Source organism: Brassica napus, chromosome C5 (genome assembly GCF_020379485.1).
Source record: "Brassica napus cultivar Da-Ae chromosome C5, Da-Ae, whole genome shotgun sequence".
Lineage (NCBI taxonomy): Eukaryota > Viridiplantae > Streptophyta > Magnoliopsida > Brassicales > Brassicaceae > Brassica > Brassica napus.
In genome coordinates, this window is record NC_063448.1 from 2,442,413 (window position 1) to 2,459,817 (window position 17,405).

Here is a 17,405-nt window from a genome sequence, read left to right on the forward strand (position 1 = left end):
TCTCTTTCAGCTTATTAACATAACTAGTTATTTCAGCAATTGATCTATCCATCAGTGCTTCTGAATCTGAGACAACTATTGAACACATTTACAAACATAGTTTTAGTTTAAGCCATTAATGCTCGAGTTTGAAAAAGTTCTTTCTATATATATACTTGTTACTTAGTATGGGGAAGTATCTCAAAGATGTACACAGAGATATTTCAACGTCTCTTTTACTCAGACAGAAGCTGGTGTTGGTGTCGATGTCGAGGTCGAAGAAGCAACACGGTTCTCAGGTGGGATTTCTGTAAACTCAGACAGGATTGCTCGGAACTCATCGCCTGACATTGTCTCTTTCTCCAAAAGTACTTCAACAATCTTGTCCATGGCTTCACGGTTGTTCCTTATGTGCCCCAAAGCTATCTCGTACGCTCTGTCTGACAGTGTCTTCACCGCTGAATCAATGTCGTTCGCAAGCTTCTCAGACATTGAGTTTCTGGCCATCATCCTCATGATCACATCGCTTTGTGCTGATGAGTCCATCAACGACCATGGTCCAATCTCAGACATTCCAAATGTTGTCACCATCTGCAATGACATTATAATATAATATTATTGATAAAAATTATAAAATTATCTTATATATTAAAACAAAAATCACAACCTTGATTCATGTGTGATTTTTTTTTAAAATGGACCCTCACTAGAAATCAGTTATCATTTATTTATTACTAATAATATGAATTAATAATATATCATTTATAATATAACATCGACTCCTAAAAAACCGGATTGGTTAACAAACTCACCTTGATTCATGTGTGATATTTTTATTTGGATCATCATTTAAATTTTTTATTAGATGTATTTCCTTAATGCTAATATATAATCTTTTAACTACTTAAATCATAAAATAATTTGATATATTTTAATTTAAAATATAAATATATATATTTAATTTTCTTAACAAATGTGTTGAAAAATATTATAACAATATCTTAATTATCAAAAATTGTATATAAATATTTTTCACTAATTTTGTAATTAGTAATTAAATTAATGTTATTATACATTAATATATATATATATACTCAGTTATCTTTTACAAAATGAAAAAAATATATATCAAATTACTATTTTATAGTTATATCTATCATTTTAAAATAAAACATAGTATTTAAATAAATATGATAAAATTATTTTAAACTGATAAATTAATATATTTTATTTTCACAAACATTAAAAATTTATGCTAGAAATATAATATGTTGGTATAACGGGTTAACATTAGTAAATTAGATTATTCATGTATAAAATTAACTTATCATAAATTTTTATATATAGTTATTATCCTAAATGAATAAACATAAAAAAATATTGATAAAGAAAATCTAGCGCTTTGAATTACGGATCATGATCATAATAATTGAATAAAAAATAATTTTAAAATATATATAATAAAAAATAACAAATATATGTGATGATTTGAAATAATCAATTAACTTACAGAATAAAGACTATCAAATTTTTATATTTAAAATAATTATATATAACCATTTAAATATATAAGTAACTTAAAAAATATATTTTAATTATGTAAAATATATATAAACATGAAAATTAATACCCGCACGGTTGTGTGGGTCCAAATCTAGTTTAAATTAAATGTAAAATATTAACCAATTATTATACTGTATTTATTTTAAAATATTTATATCCATGCGTAAAAGTAAAGGAGAATCATCTAGTTGTGTATACGCATCAAGTTTGGGCTAACAGAACAAAAGAGTGAAGCTGAGACTCTATTAGATACCTGCTTAGCCAAACCGGTGATCTGTTGCAAGTCACCAACTGCACCAGTAGTCACCTCAGGCTCACCAAAGATGACTTCTTCAGCGGCTCTACCACCGAGTCCACCAACAATTCTTGCAAACAGTTGCTGTTTGGAGATTAGAGTTGGATCATCTGAGGGAATGAACCAAGTCAAACCTCTCGCTTGGCCTCTTGGTATCAATGTGACCTTTTGGACAGCATCATGTCCTGGAGTCAATGTTCTGCAATAACAAAAAGAATGAACTCTAGATAACACACACACACACACACACACACACACACAGACATATGCTTCTGATCTTATTCTGACTTACCCACAGACGGCATGGCCAACTTCATGATAAGCAACCAAGCTTTTGCTCTTCCCATCAGTCATGACAGTGCCTTCCATCCCAGCTACAATTCTATCAATCGAATCATCAATCTCTTTAGATGATATCGCTGTCTTTCCACGGCGTCCGGCTAATATGGCAGCTTCGTTTAAGAGGTTTGCAAGATCAGCTCCACTGAATCCAGGCGTTCTCATGGCTATTACTTCTAGTGAAACTCCATCCTCGAATTTCTTGTTCCCAGAGTGAACCTTTAGTATCTCTGTTCTTCCCTTAACGTCTGGAACATCAACAGACACCTGCATTAAAACCACCACAGGCTAAGCAACCAGAAGCAGAAGATCTATGGAAAGAGCAGGGCAGGTTCTAGACAAGGCAAAGTCAACATTGGCCTTAGACCCCCAAATTTATAAGAAAAAAATTTAGTTGAAATCTTTAATAAATCGCCTATAGCCCCTTAAACCTCAGGGACCGCCTTGGGAAAGAGTCACAAAGCATATACCTGCCGGTCAAAACGTCCTGGTCTCAACAAGGCGGAGTCAAGAATATCAGCTCTGTTGGTTGCAGCAACCACGATAACACCAGTGTTACCTTCAAAACCATCCATCTCCGTCAGAAGCTGGTTAAGCGTCTGTTCTCTTTCATCATTACCTCCACCGATACCAGTCCCTCTTTGCCTACCAACAGCATCAATCTCATCCACAAAGACAATACACGGAGCGTTCTCCTTGGCCTTTTTGAAAAGATCACGGACCCTCGAAGCACCAACACCAACAAACATCTCAACAAACTCAGAACCAGAGATGGAAAAGAACGGTACACCAGCTTCACCAGCAATGGCCTTTGCCAAGAGTGTTTTCCCAGTTCCAGGAGGACCAACGAGAAGAACACCTTTCGGGATCCGAGCACCGACCGCAGTGAACCTCTCAGGCTTCTTCAGAAACTCCACCACTTCCATGAAGTCTTGCTTGGCTTCATCGACTCCAGCAACGTCATCGAACGTTACACCAGTGTTTGGCTCCATCTGGAACTTTGCTTTGGACTGACCGATCTGAAGCGGGAAGCCGGGACCACCGGGACCACCCATTCCACCGGAGGACCGTCTCGAGAGAAGAAACAAACCGCCAATGAGAATCAGAGGGAATGCGAGATTCCCAATCAAGTTGAGTAGCGGAGAGCCTTGGTCTTCTTGAGCAGTATGTGCTGCAAAGTCGATATTCTTTGCCCTCAGCTTCTGGAGAAGCTCTTGACTCAGTCCCGGTAGCTGCACGCGTACACGCTGGATCCTGTTGCCTAGCTCAGGAGAAACAGCCTCCACAATAGCTATTGTCCCGTTCTCGTACAAATCTACTTTATCAACCCTTCCTTTGTCTAGATACTCAAGGAACCTAGAGTAAGACATCCTTGACGAAGAAACTCCTTGTTCATCTGCGTTTGCTTTCCCAGTTCCGAGTAAACCCACTCCAGCAGCTGCAGCGTTTCCAAGCAAAAGCTTGAAGAAGCCTCTTCTTGCTTCGTGTTTGTTCACATCTAAAGAAGCCTTCACAAGAGTAACTTTAGATGTCGTCCTATCAACTGAAGCAAACCTTGAGGAGAGCACTAGCTGTTTAGACCTGTGTTTAGTTGTGTAGACAGATAATCCGCTCCCGATGAGACAAGCCGATGAAGCAGCCATTTGCACTATACATCAATTTTAATCAAAGTTTATGGTAAAAGTATAACAAGATCCAAACGAAGAGCAGAATGACCTTGAACATGCAAATTTATGGTAACAGTATAATCAACGTGAGAGACCAATAGCGACGCATGTGAACAGAGATTGGAACCTATCTATGCTCCATAAATATAACCTATCAAAATAGCTATTAAGTGTAAAATCATGCACACGAAGACGGAGATTACAGAGGGACAGACCAAAGTAAGGCGAAGAAAAGCTGCTTGAGATTGCAAAGATGAGTGAGAAGAGAATCAAACCTGTGGAAAATTGGTAGACGAAGGAGAAGGCTTATGTGAAAGAAGATTGTTCGGACAAAGAGAACTAAGAGGAGTTGGGTTTTTGAAGACAAGACATGTGGTTTCTGAACATCTTACGTGTCTTCCTCTCAATGGCTTTTAATTTAAGAGGAGTTGAATAATTTTAATTAGGGAAATATCCTGTATTTTATAAATTCCAATATATTTTCAGATTCATTTTTGATTTTTCCAACCTTTTACACACAAAAATAACAAATCAGTATTTTAATTTTGTAAACATCCGTCATAAAAATAAGAAAAAGATTGCAATTAGGGATGTCATTTTCGTGGTAGAAGTCGAGAATATAAATAACCAAAACGTAAAAGAGTTTTAGTAGCATAAAGAAAGCCACATGCATCATTTGACCACCATGCAAAATTTAAAGAAGAGAAAGACTAACTGAGTTTGAATAGTTTCTAACTCTCCACATAACCTACACTTGCAAAGTACACAACAAAGAGAGATCTTATCTTGTTTCGTCAATCCTCAACGCATGCAATTAAAGAGGCTCAAGATTGATTAGATTCTTGGTGATCTCATCTCTCAAGTGTTTCATACACTTCACTGGATAAGATAAGCATACAGAAAACAGCATATCTTAAGCTAAAAAGGATTAAAGAAACTAACATGTTCATTCTTCTTCAGACATATCTGTCTCCCTAGAATCTGATAAAGCAGCATGGCGGCCCAAGAGGACAAGATCAAGAAGCTTCCTCCTCGCATCGTACACTGGATTTGGATCTATCAAACGTCCTCTCTCATAAGCCTCTCTGAGAAACACCGTGTGTCTTTTCCCTTTAGTTGAAATATAAAACATCCCCGGGTGATCCAAGAACAAATCCCTTATGTTCAAATCAATCCCAAAACATTTTCTGAAATGGCTGATCTTCTCTACCTCCACCATCTTCTCTACAGTCAGACTCAAGAACTCATGAGCAATCGCAACCGCTCTTTTCTCAACTCCCATCACACCGGACTTATTCCTTTTCTTGCCAACCATGTCCTCGTAGGGACCCACGTAAGGCAGTTTCTGCCATTCCTTCACTTTAGCCTTAAAGTTCTTCCCCAGTCTCATCCCTGGTGGGTAGCAATGTTTGAAACTAAACTGAACTTCGGTTCTATCGACGCTGCAATCCTCCTCACAACACTCAACCACCCTCCATTTTTCAACCGCGGCTTCAAAATTCAGACTTTCTTTACCTTCTTCTTGAACGAGTTCTAAGATATGTGTATTGGGCTCATGACCATCACTAAGCTTAAAGACATGAGGGTTCTTTGAGATCACAGAGTCCTCAAAGTCATCAGGGAGTCCAAGCTCTCTCCAAACCTTGAAAACCGCACGAAGAGGGACTGACTTTGATATAGACATAGACAGGAGCCTGACCAACCTGTCAACAACAACAGGCAAAGAAGCATTGATAGCCAAAGCCTCTTGGCGAGAAATCTCCATGGCTGCATCAGTTAACCTGCAAAAGGGCTGAGACTTCACAGGATCATACAAGACGTGGAAAATGTGAGGGTACTTCCTCAGGAAAGAAGCAGCGCCACGGTTGAGGTGGAGCTTCTGGGAGAGCCTGGAGAGAAACTCGATGGATACGGAAGGAGGTTCAGCTGTTGGGTTGGCGAGGATGAGGTCTTGTATGGCGATGACCTTGAGGAGGTTCTTGTATTTGTCCATGAGCTTCTCGAAAACAGGGTCTCTTGATCTTGAAGCCACGTACTGACCAGACGTCGTTTTTGATCGGACGGTGATGATGGAGCCTCCACAGGGGTGAAGCAGAAGTGATCTCATGAAGAAGCTAAACCTCATAATGGCTTAAGGAGATGTCTTCGTTCCACAACGTTGTTATAAAACACTCTTTTCGGAATTACGTCGAACACCTTGCGTGCATGGCGAAATAACAAAACTTTCTAGCAGTTATTAACGAACCAAACTACAGAAGTACATGCCGTGTCGTATTCGATATTTGTAGAGTCGATCTTTGTATGATCCTTGTGGTCTGAATCGATTTTTTCTTCTTATTGTTTTTGGGTTCAAAATGTTCAAATCGTATTATAAAGGCCTAAACATGTTAGATTGTAAATTTACAAAATCTAGTAGCTACTTCGTAAATTGCCGCAAGTATGAGGACCTATCCCGCTAATATACAGTGTCTTTAAGTTATTGTGTGTAATGGAAAAACTGCAAACTAAGCTTCAAACTATCCATTTCTACACATAATAAAATGAGAAGTAAATTAGTAATCAAGCTTTATTTGTTCTTATATTAATGGATTGTTTACATGGCTTACTCCGTCAACTGAGCATGCCTGTCTGCAATCTATGATAAATAAAAGACCAAACTATTTTACATATCTTTCATCAATTATTGTTTTTCTTTCTCTTCTTCCACACAAACAGCATATATTATACACATTATTTACTGTTTTGTATATGGTTCCAGAACGATGAATCCTCAAATCTTTGGAATAACTACTCTCAGAATCCCATCCCTGCTCCAAATTCAAATAATATATTGGTGTTAGTGCTCTCTATGAAACTTTTGACAAATTCTAGATAACTAATTTGAGTGACTGGTCTAAAACCACTACTTTTTAGGTGTGCGACTATACTTACATAAATTCAGCAGCAACGTTATCCTTGTTCACATTGCTAGGGAATGGCCAGGAAACTTTGAATGGACCTTGTTGAATTTCGTGCTTTTGATATCCAAAAATTGAACCTTTGGTGCATGCATCAACTTTTTGACAGACAGATGTGCGTCTACCTGTCACAGTCAAGCTGCAGTAGTAGGACGGTAAGTATATTTGTTACTTAAGGCATATTAGTGTGTGAGTAAAGGGAACATATTGAAAAGATGTGTGAGGATTAAGTATTAGTTACTTTGTGTTGTCGACCTCAACTCTTATATCATTGATACTAGCCCCTGGTAGCTCTACTGCCACAAGGTAGTTATTTTCGTACTCTGCGACATTAGATCTCGGAGACCAAACAGTCCCTGCAAAAGAAAATACGCTTCTATAAGTTCTCATGTTTATCAGTGAAGAAGCGTTTGATTGAAGTACGGTTGCTAGCTCCTGTACTTTGATCCAGGTATCTATATTTCTTTGTATATATTGTGTCGTATAAAAATGTAGTGTATCAGGTGTCCTATATTTATGTGTATGCGTGCGTACCTAGATTGGCTAACTTAGGAAGATCAGGATTGTATGGCTTTTCCAAGCCTTCCTTTAGCTGATATGGTGAATCAGAACAAACAAAGAACTCATCTTTTGCGGCGGCCTTAGAAAACTGTGGTGGGGCGTACTCAGGTCTGGAAAGCAATGGTTGTTGTGAAGAAGGGAAGCCACTCGTTTTGGTCGCAGAGCACTTGGTAGATGCAGCGTCCTGTGGCAAAAATATTTGAACAATAATTTTCTTTCATATAATAAAGTATCATTTGCAATTTTAGTCACCAGAGAAAAAGAGAAAATTTTTAAAATAAGAGAGTTGATGGTGTACCTCATCAGTTGAAGCCTGCCTCATAAAAAGACCCTGTGCAGAAGATGCTTGCCGAGCAAAATACAGCCTGTTGTCACCTCTTCTAACGACAGAGTTCTTCAAAGTGACGCCGCCGCCAGAGCCAGCCTAGTGTATAAATTGAAAGAAGACAACAGTGTTGGAACTCTGTTTTGAAAAAGAAAGAAAGCATGCTCGACAAGCATTTCTCTCATTCATTTCTTACGGTTTTACAAATCAAAAAGACCATCACAGCAACAAGTCAATCGTTAGAGAATAGTTCGTAGGGTGCCGCGTGTTAAACTATGGTGGTTTTATCCTGGGACTCTAATTCGTATAAGTCCGTCGCACTTATGGAGCGAACATTAAGATCTAAGGAAAGAGATTTGTCTTCCGTTTCCGTCTATTTCGTTTTTATTTATCGTTTATTATCAAATTCGGTTTTCCGGCTTCTACAAACAGAACAAAACTATTTAAGCATCTCAACTTCACAGACATGATGACTCCACCGCGGCTGATTATAATCACCAGATAAAAAGGAACTTGTGGTACCTCGTCAGGGGAAGCCTGCTTCATGAAAAAGCCCTGCTCAGAAGATGCTTGGCGGGTAAAAGAGAGTTTGTTGTCGCATCTTCTGATGACAGAGCTCAAACTGCCGCTACAGTTCTGAGGCATCACAAATGAATGAAATATTTATTAAACGAAAACAAAGGAAACATCAAAACCATACTATTTGAGACAGATCAAAGAAAGCAAAACAGTCGTTGGTTCATGTGAAAAAAAAGACGGGTTTGATGAGTAAATATCGAGTGGGACAAAGTAAAGCTACGATCATGTATTCATCATAACCGACGCAGCTATAGATAGAAAGCTGATCGATGAAATTCAAATCTATTGCGAACACACAGAGAGAGAGAGTGATGATACCAAGGGAACGAGCGATGCGGTGGAGACGGGATCGTTGGTGGCTAGCGGGAAGTGAGCGGCGACGGTGGCGAGTCTGCGTCTAGCGGTGAGGGAATCGAGCTCCATATCTCGCTGATCTCTTCGATGTGTGAGCGAGTGAGAGACCAAGGATTAAAACGAGTGGCTTTAACTTATGCGCGCGAAAATATCTTCTCAGTGTGTGGGGGTGGGAGGTGGGGGGTGATTGATTAGATTAGAGATATTTTTCTTCCGGGGAAACGGACAACAAAAACAAGGACCCATCCTAAAATGAAAAGAAAATACGTCATTAAAATCCCTTCGTTCATTAAAATTACGTCTTTTATATGTTTAAAAAGATCCATCTTTTATATTTTCAATGCATATTTTATTAACTAATTACAAACTTCAAAAAACTTAGTTAAATTTTTATTGGTTTAAAATTATAGAAAAAAATAAACACAAAAAACTATGCAAATTTAATGTGTTTTATTAAGATGTGTGAAAAATCTACAATATATTAGAGACTCTAAGGAACAAGTATTATTTTTTTGCTATATGGTTTGTTGATAAAATGTGAATATGATTGAACGTTTTTGAAACTAATTATTTCGTTTAATCTGAATATAAATTTTCTTTCATTATGATAAAGAGATGTCAACGGAATCAAGGCTAAAAAATGTTCAATTTTTTAAAAAAAAACTTAGCAAAAATGATCAGTCAATTAAAATTAATATTCAAAACAAGCTGAAACCAAACCAGGAATCGAATGAAAGTTTTGGTAGAATGACAAATATCTATTATCTTTTTGTACAAAAATTTCAAATAGAATTGAATGAATTCGCCGGAACCTCTTGGTTTTCCTTTCCGTTAAAGCAGTCCGTATCCTTGTTGTTCTCTCGTCATCCTCCCCCTGATTCGCTTTGCCCGAGCTCTGATTGACTCTCATCCGGAGACGATAGCTCGAGGAGCAAACCGTCATCAACGGTGGCTGGGCTATTGGAGTGAAGGCGCGGTCGTGTGGAGGTGAAGCGTGGTGAAGTTCTTCTCCGGGAGGTGGAGGCTACTAAAGCTCCGTCGTCGCCGGCTCAAGTCTCCGGGAGGTGGTTGGCTTCTTCAGCAACGTCTCCTCGGTTTTGTCTCCGGGGGGGTGAAGGCTTACACAGCTTTGCGTCGCCGGCTCTAGTGGTGAGAAGTGGTGGTCGGGTATAGCGTGTGATGTATGTGTTGCTGTGGGTCGCGGCTCTCGTAAGACGGATGAGATCTCGATGAGATCGAGGATGCTCTCCGCATAGAGTTCTGAAAGCTGAAGAAAAGTGGTTACGTTGGAGGCTCACCGGTTTCGAGCTCCGGCGTAACTAAGGTGTCGGTGGCGGTGCTCAGGCGGTTTTTCGCGTAGGTGACGGTCAGGATGAGGCATCGGTTGACGCGTGGCGTGCTGATGATGAGATTTCAACACGCGTCCCGGCTCCTTGACGCGTCGGCCAAAAAGGGAAGTCTGGGCCGCCGATTTCGAGTTGAGTGTTGTGGGCTGCAGGCCCGTTTTCTTTTGAATGGATGTCCGACTGTTTGTGGGCTTTGGTTTGTAAAATATTGCTGGGTCCGGATCCAGTTTTGTTGGGTTCGGACTTTTGTTTCTTTGTTATGCAATATTAAAGAAAAAAAACCTTGACGTAAAAAAAAAAAATTGAATGAATTCGCCTTTCTATATTTATTTCGAAAAGTCTCACAAACTATAAAAGTTTATTTGTTACAATCTGCAAAGGAAACGCAAGTTGCATTTTCACAAGCGGGCAATGTTTTCGTAAATTTGCACCAAACTCCAACAACCATCATCATCGACTCTCAAATCAAATCAAATCAATCCAGCAGCTCAGCTTAGCTCCCACGCTCCGATCAGATCCATCCACGCCCGATTCCTCTCCCTCATCGTAGGTCTTCTCTTCCAATTCGAATCTGTGGATTTCTTTTAGCTCAATCCCGATTCAGGTTCTTGATTTTTTTTTTGAGCTCGGAATCATTGAGCTTCTCCCTGATTTTGGAATGAGATTAATTCTCGATTGAGCTGAATCGAAACTCAGATTCGTTAAATGTTGGTTTCCGTTTTTTGTATTTATAATGGCTATTGCTTCAATTACTCTCTTCTTGAAGCAGCCAATGTTATTCACGGATGGTCACATTTTCTCTTTTTGTTAAAATCTATTGTTGAATCTTTGCATCAGCGTTTTACGAGCTTGCCCTTGAGTGAAATGTGGCTCTTGCTTTGCTCTTTCCACTTACTGTTCAGATCATTAGTTGCTAGGTTAGGATAATGGTATTTTTTTACAGTAATCTTTACTGGGTTAAGCTTCTGTTTGTGATTCTAGGTCAAACATCAAGTGATTCCGGAGCATTGCGTTGCTTATTCATCAAAAGCTTAGGCTCCCACCTTCCTTGAGTTCAATTAATCTGCTGGGATACTCTAGAGATAGAGTTGGACACTGAACCAATTTGAACATATGAGTATATGATTGGAACGGGGTCAAAGATATATATATTTATTCCTTGAGATTCCAAAGTCCATCACAGGGGTAAATAAAGGCCGTGTGTACTAGATTGTATGCTCTGTGAATGGTAGCCAAAAAGGTTGGCTGTTGAGTTTGGATTATTGATGGAGCAAAGAGTGCATCTACGTGGTGGTGGCACACTTGAAGTTATATCTAGTCAGGGGGATGTAGACAGAGAACAGGTTTTAGAGCCGTTTGATATTGAAAACGAAACCAGCAAGGAGACAAACCGCTCCAGCAGTTTTGATGTTGGTTACAGTTCCGGTGATAACCTCGAAACGTTGCCTACACCCTCCAAAGATGCTATCTCTCCAGCCGACATCCTAAAAACACTATTCTTTATACTTGTCTGGTACACTTTCAGCACATTTTTGACTCTGTAAGTATGTCTTTGTGACGATCACTTAGCCTTCTCTTTATTTATTTTCTTATAGCTAGCATTTGATTTGTTTGCTTATTTTTCTAGGTACAACAAAACTCTCTTAGGAGATGATTTGGGGAAATTTCCTGCTCCCTTGTTAATGAATACCATTCATTTTTCTATTCAAGCGGTTTTATCAAAGATGATAACATGGTACTGGTCGGGAAGATTTCAACCTGATGTTACCATGTCATGGAGAGACTATTTCATTAGAGGTAAACTAACTTAAACTATGTAGTGAACTCCTTTCTTTTTTGTTTCCTTGCTAATGAGCATTCCCTTAGCCATTACTTTCTACGTGATTTAGCTTTTCCGGTTTTTAGAAGTTGATTATATTGAGTTTCTATGAACTGATGACCAACATGGACTTCCCTTTCACAGTTGTACCAACAGCACTTGCAACTGCTTTGGATATAAACCTAAGTAACGAGTCACTTGTCTTCATATCGGTTACGTTTGCAACAATGGTTAGTTGTTTTATTTTATATTGTAGGCCTATGCAACGTGTTAGGAATTTGTGGATGAAAGAAGCCAAGACGTGTCTGATGTAATTCACGTTTTTTTCATTTGCAGTGCAAATCAGCAGCCCCAATATTTCTTCTTCTGTTTGCTTTTGCCTTCAGGTGCTTTATTCATACCTTATCTTGTTCTTTAGACCATGCATGAGAGTCTGTACTTAACAAATTTATCAATGGTAGACTCTGTTGCTCTAGTTAAAACCTAATACTACTTTCCTTTACAGTGTTCACTTTGAATACACATCCTTTTTAATCAATCATCACACTGATTTTATGCTGCATTTTCCATCCTTTTCTTTTGTTTTATTCTGACACAGTTTCTCTTGTAAGGCTGGAGTCTCCAAGCCTGAAACTTTTTGGCATTATTTCAGTTATCTCAGCAGGAGTGTTGTTATCAGGTATGTTTTTCTCCAAAATATGTCTTTCTGTTTGCTACAATATTCATCCACATGCCTTAGTTTTTGATTTTTTCTAACCAGACTGTTAATTTTTATTCATTTGCATCCAGTTGCAAAGGAGACGGAATTTGAGTTTTGGGGTTTCATTTTTGTCATGCTTGCTGCCGTCATGTCTGGTTTCCGTTGGTGTATGACCCAAGTTCTTTTGCAGGTATGTTATTTAAATCAGTTTTAAATAACTCCTAAACCATGCATTGGATCTATGTATACTAACCCTTGGTTTCTGTCTTCCAATATAATTGGGGCATCTTGATGACAACACGATATGTTAGAAAGAAACCTATGGTGAGTTTTGCTCTTGGTGTTTTATTGTTTGTAGTTTTCATTGTTAATTTCTTAAAATTAGAATACATGAATTAATCTACAACTCTTCTGTTCATCTAGGCCTGAAAAATCCATTCACATTTATGAGTTGCGTGGCACCAGTGATGGCTATAGTGACTGGTCTTCTTTCTCTCCTTCTGGATCCATGGAGTGAATTTAGAGAGAACAGATACTTTGATAATGGAGAGCATTTTGCTCGAACTTGTTTCTTGATGCTTTTTGGTGGAGCACTAGCTTTTTTCATGGTAAGCATTTGCTTACAATTTATAGTTTTATGTAAGAATGAACCTGCCTTGATAGGTGGAAGTTGAAGTAGCTTTTGAAGATCTAGATTAGTATCCGATCGTTCCTCCATGCTCACTAGTTAATATTTTGTTTCAGGTGTTAACAGAGTATGTTCTTGTTTCGGTGACCAGTGCTGTAACCGTCACAATAGCGGGCGTCGTTAAAGAGGCTGTCACCATAGTGGTAAGTGCTATATTGTATCATTACTACTGCTGAGTATTTGATGAATCCAATGAGAGATGTAAATATCTTCGTTGTTGTTCTTCTACTTGGTGTGTACAGGTTGCAGTGTTTTACTTCCATGACGAATTTACGTGGCTGAAAGGTTTTGGTCTGATGATTATCATGGTTGGCGTCAGTTTGTTCAACTTGTACAAGTAAGTAATGATTCTTCTCCTCCTGGAGAAGGAACTTTGGACAACTTCTTTGTTAAACATCTGATGTATTGATAAATGAATATAATCTCATATTTAGCTTTGATGTGTTCCCAGATATGATAAACTACAAAAGGGACACAAGACAGAAGATGAGAAGCAGCTACAAGCTCCGAGTCAAACTGGAAAATATGTGATTCTTGATGAGACGGATGATCCAGAAAATGGGCCTTGAGCAATTTTTTTGTGTTGCATCCAGAATCTCTGGTAACTCTTTATAAACGCTCTCGTGAAACTGAGTTATCTTCCTTTTTGCATGGAAACATCAGAGATTCGCAAGTCAAATGAATTCAAGTTTATTCTATAGAACTACATAGTAACATCAGATTACATTATAAGCTTGCTGTGTAAAATTGAGACTAAAGCTAAACAACATACTAAGAGAAGGATGACGAGGAGCATGAATACAAAAGAATAATGGAATTGAGAGAATGTGAAAAACATGAGAGATCAGATGTGGCATCCACAACAGAGGTAGAAGAAACAGAGAGTCGAAACGAGAACGACAGCTTCGACTACATACATCACGTTGTAGACCACTCCGTCCACTATCTCCATATGCAGTATCTCTACTCTTTTCCACTTAAACGACGGCGACGATGAAAACATACCCCTTAGTCGCCTCCATGTATGTGTTTCTTTCGCCGTCACTTCAATCTCCTCTTTCTGCTGCTTCTTCTTCTTCACAGACGTCCACCTCTTAATCACTCCCATCCTTTGTCTCTCTCTCTCTCTCTTAGTCTCTTCACGACAGAGTCATCATGTCCTCATGTCACAGTGCATTCTTATACAGAAGGAGGAGACGGTGGCAGTCTGGTGAATAGGTTAAAGGAGAGGGTATTAATGTAAAGTGGGAGTAAGTAAGGAATGAGATCCTCTTGACCTTTTTCTTCGGAAAGGGAAAAACATATTAGCTGGCGAAAGGTTGGAAGAAGGGAGTGAGGGGTAGTTTAGGGATTTTACAGCAAGGCTTTTCGTCACTAAATATTATTTTAGTTAGAGAACAACGGTCTAGCAGTTTCGCATTTTTTACAGGGCGGCCCACTGAAACAATGTAACAACGGTTACATTTGTCACACTTTTCATATGAACCGTTATATTAACGAATATATTCTACATGTATATTTCTGATTGAATAGATTAGATTCTAACTACGTAATGATGTAGTGTCGTAAAGAACTATATATGTTTTGTAAAGCCCCAATACAGATATTTTATTTTTGATGCAAGACAGCTCAATTTTATTTGTCTACTTTACTTTCTTGATGATGAAAGGGACCATATCGTCTCTATCAACAATTTGTGACATTATATATAGAGCCGTTCTCTTCTTTTAATCAATCGAAAGTTATGTAATTAATCATACTTAATCTTGTCAGTTCTCATATGTGTATTCTTTTAGGTTGGGATGATCATTTATTAAAACACTAAATTACCTATCTTCCTTAATTAACTTAGTATATATGTGACAGACAGCATATACTAGTATCTTAGAGTCAAGTCCGGCATATTAAAAAAAAAAGGCTGACATGGAGGCATATTAAAAAAAAAAGGCTGACATGGAGGCTTGAACTTGGTACAATGAAGAAGAACAACAGATAGTTAACCATCTGACCTACTGATAGTAATTGAAAAAATAGCCAAAATTTTTCTCTTGATATTAAAGGCCGGAAGCAGATACTTCTGCCGCTTCTGTCCAGGGCCGCTACTGCCTAGAGTATAGCCTTTATCAACTTAGTTTTGGAACTTGTATTGGCCCGACACATAGATAAATAAATATTCACGAGTTCCACCATGCTAATCTTTACTTGTCGACACGAATTTTAGTCGCGCCGCACGCAATAATAGGCTCAGAAAAGTCAAAAGCAGTTGAAACACACTCGAATATTAAGAAAGCTGATTTTTTTTGGTAACGTTAAGAAAGTTGGTTTGTCCAAAAACATCTGACTCGAGGGATGAAAATTCATTTTTCAAGATCTTCAGGCTTAGGTCTTCAGGTTACTAGGACCACTATGCTATACGTCCAGTTGTTTAGTAGTGGTCCTAGTAACCTGAAGACCTAAGCCTGAAGATCTTGAAAAATGAGTAACGTATAGCATAGTTTTGTAATCAATTTGGCATTAAAACAACAAAGCATGCATGCGTATCATCATGATTCACGATCTACGATATGAAAAAAAGGGGTAAGCACTCAAATGAGTGTTACTTTCACACGACAAGCTAAGGGGGGATTATTAGTACGTGAATTTTAAAAATTTTAAAAATCCATTGTTATTAGTTTTTGGATTTCAAAAATCTTAGTAGAATCCAGTGTTATTGGTTTAAAAATTTTCAAAATCCATTCAAATCTCTTGTTATTCCAAAAGTTTAGTTATTATTGATTTTATAATACTAACTAAATCTAGTGTTATTGGGAGATGAATTCTATTCATTTTTACTCATAAGACTCAACTTTCAAAATATCATATGTATCCATGTGATTTTCAAAATCTTTGTGATAAAAAACTAGAAAACAAAATAAGTATTCTTACCAAATATCTATTGCACCTTAAATTCAAATTATATGTTCAAAACTATAATTCATTACATTCATATGCTTTTACATTTTTGAATACATAATTATTTTTTAAAATATAGTATTTTAATATAATTATTAATAATTACATTTAAAAATCTTACTCCCTCCGTTTCATTTTACTTGTCGTTATAGACTTCGACACACAGATTAATAAAACATTTAAGTTTATCTATTTACTAGATAAAAACATCATTACCAATACACCTAACCAGATTTCAACCAATAGAAAAATACATTAGAATAAAAAGTTAATAAATTTTGCATTGAAATCATAAAACGACACTAATTTTGAAACGAAAATTTTGCTCTAAAACGACATCTAATTCGAAACGGAGAGAGTAATAATTTTAAAATATTTTTTTTAAAATAGATTTAAAAAACATTTTCGAATTTCAAAAAAGAAAATTTGAATTTTTTTTTTAAAAATAGAAAAATTATAAAAATGTTCGAATTTGAAAACATATAATTCAAAATTATATAAAAAAAACTTTTTCTTTTTATTTTTTATTTTTTATCACTTATACATCTATACGACAAGGGGTAAAATAGTCTTTTACATTTTTAATGAAACTTCTTTTGGTCATTTTCTTTTTTTAATGCTCTTTTTAATGCTTTTTTTTTGACAGCTGTGACAAAATCTTTTAAAATGACTATTTAAGAAAAATTGTTCAATTTTGTATGTATTTGTATTATTTTCTTTTTAATTGAAAGCAAAAAATAAATAATCGTGCTATATGATTTAGAAAATAAATAGATTCTATATTTATTTTACAAAAAATGATAGAAAGAGGTAATACAAATTCATGAAAAATCTATATCAATCTTAAAAGGTTATGATCAAATTTCATAAGTCTATGTATATAAATTTTCACAATCCACATAACTTTTTAAAATCTATCAATTCTCAAAATTCATAAACTCTACACAAATTCATCTACCAATAACCCCTCCCAAGAGTTAAAATAATAAAAGGGGAAATGGTGTTAGTTCAATTGGTTAAAATGATTTAAGATTTGCAACGAGGCCCATTAGCTCAGTTGGTTAGAGCGTCGTGCTAATAACGCGAAGGTCGCAGGTTCGAAACCTGCATGGGCCATTATTCATTTTTGATCCTAAACACTACCTCTCCTTCTTTTTAGTGCCCAATATACGAATCCCTTGGTCGAAAAATATATGGGCCCTTAGTTGGCCCAACTAAAAAGTGGTTCAACTGGTAGAATATTATAACGGCACGTTGTTAATTAGTGAACACGTAAAACAT

General features: G+C 37.1%; 5 protein-coding genes and 1 non-coding gene across 8 annotated transcripts; 2 read left to right on the forward strand and 4 right to left on the reverse strand.

Moving 5' to 3' along the window:
• Positions 1-119: 119 nt before the first annotated feature.
• Positions 120-4,279, reverse strand: LOC106400603 (ATP-dependent zinc metalloprotease FTSH 8, chloroplastic). 2 transcript variants are annotated; one of them, XM_013840953.3, is made up of 5 exons: positions 4,119-4,279; positions 2,647-3,824; positions 2,130-2,443; positions 1,796-2,036; positions 120-570 (listed from the first exon to the last, which is right to left on the reverse strand). In XM_013840953.3, exons 2-5 carry the CDS (start codon positions 3,817-3,819, stop codon positions 220-222), a joined length of 2,079 nt encoding a protein of 692 aa, XP_013696407.1. In that variant the 5' UTR covers positions 3,820-3,824; positions 4,119-4,279; the 3' UTR covers positions 120-219. The 2 variants fall into 2 exon arrangements, with proteins under 2 accessions (XP_013696407.1, XP_048613782.1); XM_048757825.1 differs by lacking the exon at positions 4,119-4,279 and adding an exon at positions 4,059-4,117.
• A 375-nt stretch (positions 4,280-4,654) lies between these two features.
• On the reverse strand, positions 4,655-6,153 carry LOC106401192 (protein ROOT PRIMORDIUM DEFECTIVE 1-like). The gene has a single exon (XM_013841660.3). It carries the CDS (start codon positions 5,966-5,968, stop codon positions 4,790-4,792), a length of 1,179 nt encoding a protein of 392 aa, XP_013697114.1. The 5' UTR covers positions 5,969-6,153; the 3' UTR covers positions 4,655-4,789.
• A 242-nt stretch (positions 6,154-6,395) lies between these two features.
• Positions 6,396-8,858, reverse strand: BNAC05G04430D. Its single transcript, XM_013841661.3, has 7 exons — positions 8,584-8,858; positions 8,209-8,322; positions 7,660-7,785; positions 7,335-7,545; positions 7,042-7,156; positions 6,775-6,939; positions 6,396-6,650 (listed from the first exon to the last, which is right to left on the reverse strand). Exons 1-7 carry the CDS (start codon positions 8,686-8,688, stop codon positions 6,614-6,616), a joined length of 873 nt encoding a protein of 290 aa, XP_013697115.1. The 5' UTR covers positions 8,689-8,858; the 3' UTR covers positions 6,396-6,613.
• Positions 8,859-10,319: 1,461 nt separating this feature from the next.
• On the forward strand, positions 10,320-13,872 carry LOC106402146 (probable sugar phosphate/phosphate translocator At1g06470). Of its 2 annotated transcripts, none has more exons than XM_013842821.3 (12): positions 10,320-10,511; positions 10,947-11,505; positions 11,593-11,762; positions 11,929-12,014; positions 12,121-12,170; positions 12,396-12,463; positions 12,574-12,674; positions 12,796-12,808; positions 12,908-13,092; positions 13,229-13,315; positions 13,415-13,509; positions 13,624-13,872. In XM_013842821.3, the coding sequence occupies exons 2-12, from the start codon at positions 11,231-11,233 to the stop codon at positions 13,739-13,741; spliced, it is 1,248 nt and encodes a 415-aa protein (XP_013698275.1). In that variant the 5' UTR covers positions 10,320-10,511; positions 10,947-11,230; the 3' UTR covers positions 13,742-13,872. The 2 variants fall into 2 exon arrangements, with proteins under 2 accessions (XP_013698275.1, XP_022559375.1); XM_022703654.2 differs by lacking the exon at positions 10,320-10,511 and adding an exon at positions 10,551-10,569.
• On the reverse strand, positions 13,847-14,280 carry BNAC05G04450D. The gene has a single exon (XM_013842822.3). The coding sequence runs from the start codon at positions 14,278-14,280 to the stop codon at positions 14,017-14,019; it is 264 nt and encodes an 87-aa protein (XP_013698276.1). The 3' UTR covers positions 13,847-14,016.
• A 2,886-nt stretch (positions 14,281-17,166) lies between these two features.
• On the forward strand, positions 17,167-17,240 carry TRNAI-AAU. The gene has a single exon. It is a non-coding gene; the product is annotated as a tRNA-Ile (tRNA).
• Positions 17,241-17,405: the final 165 nt, after the last annotated feature.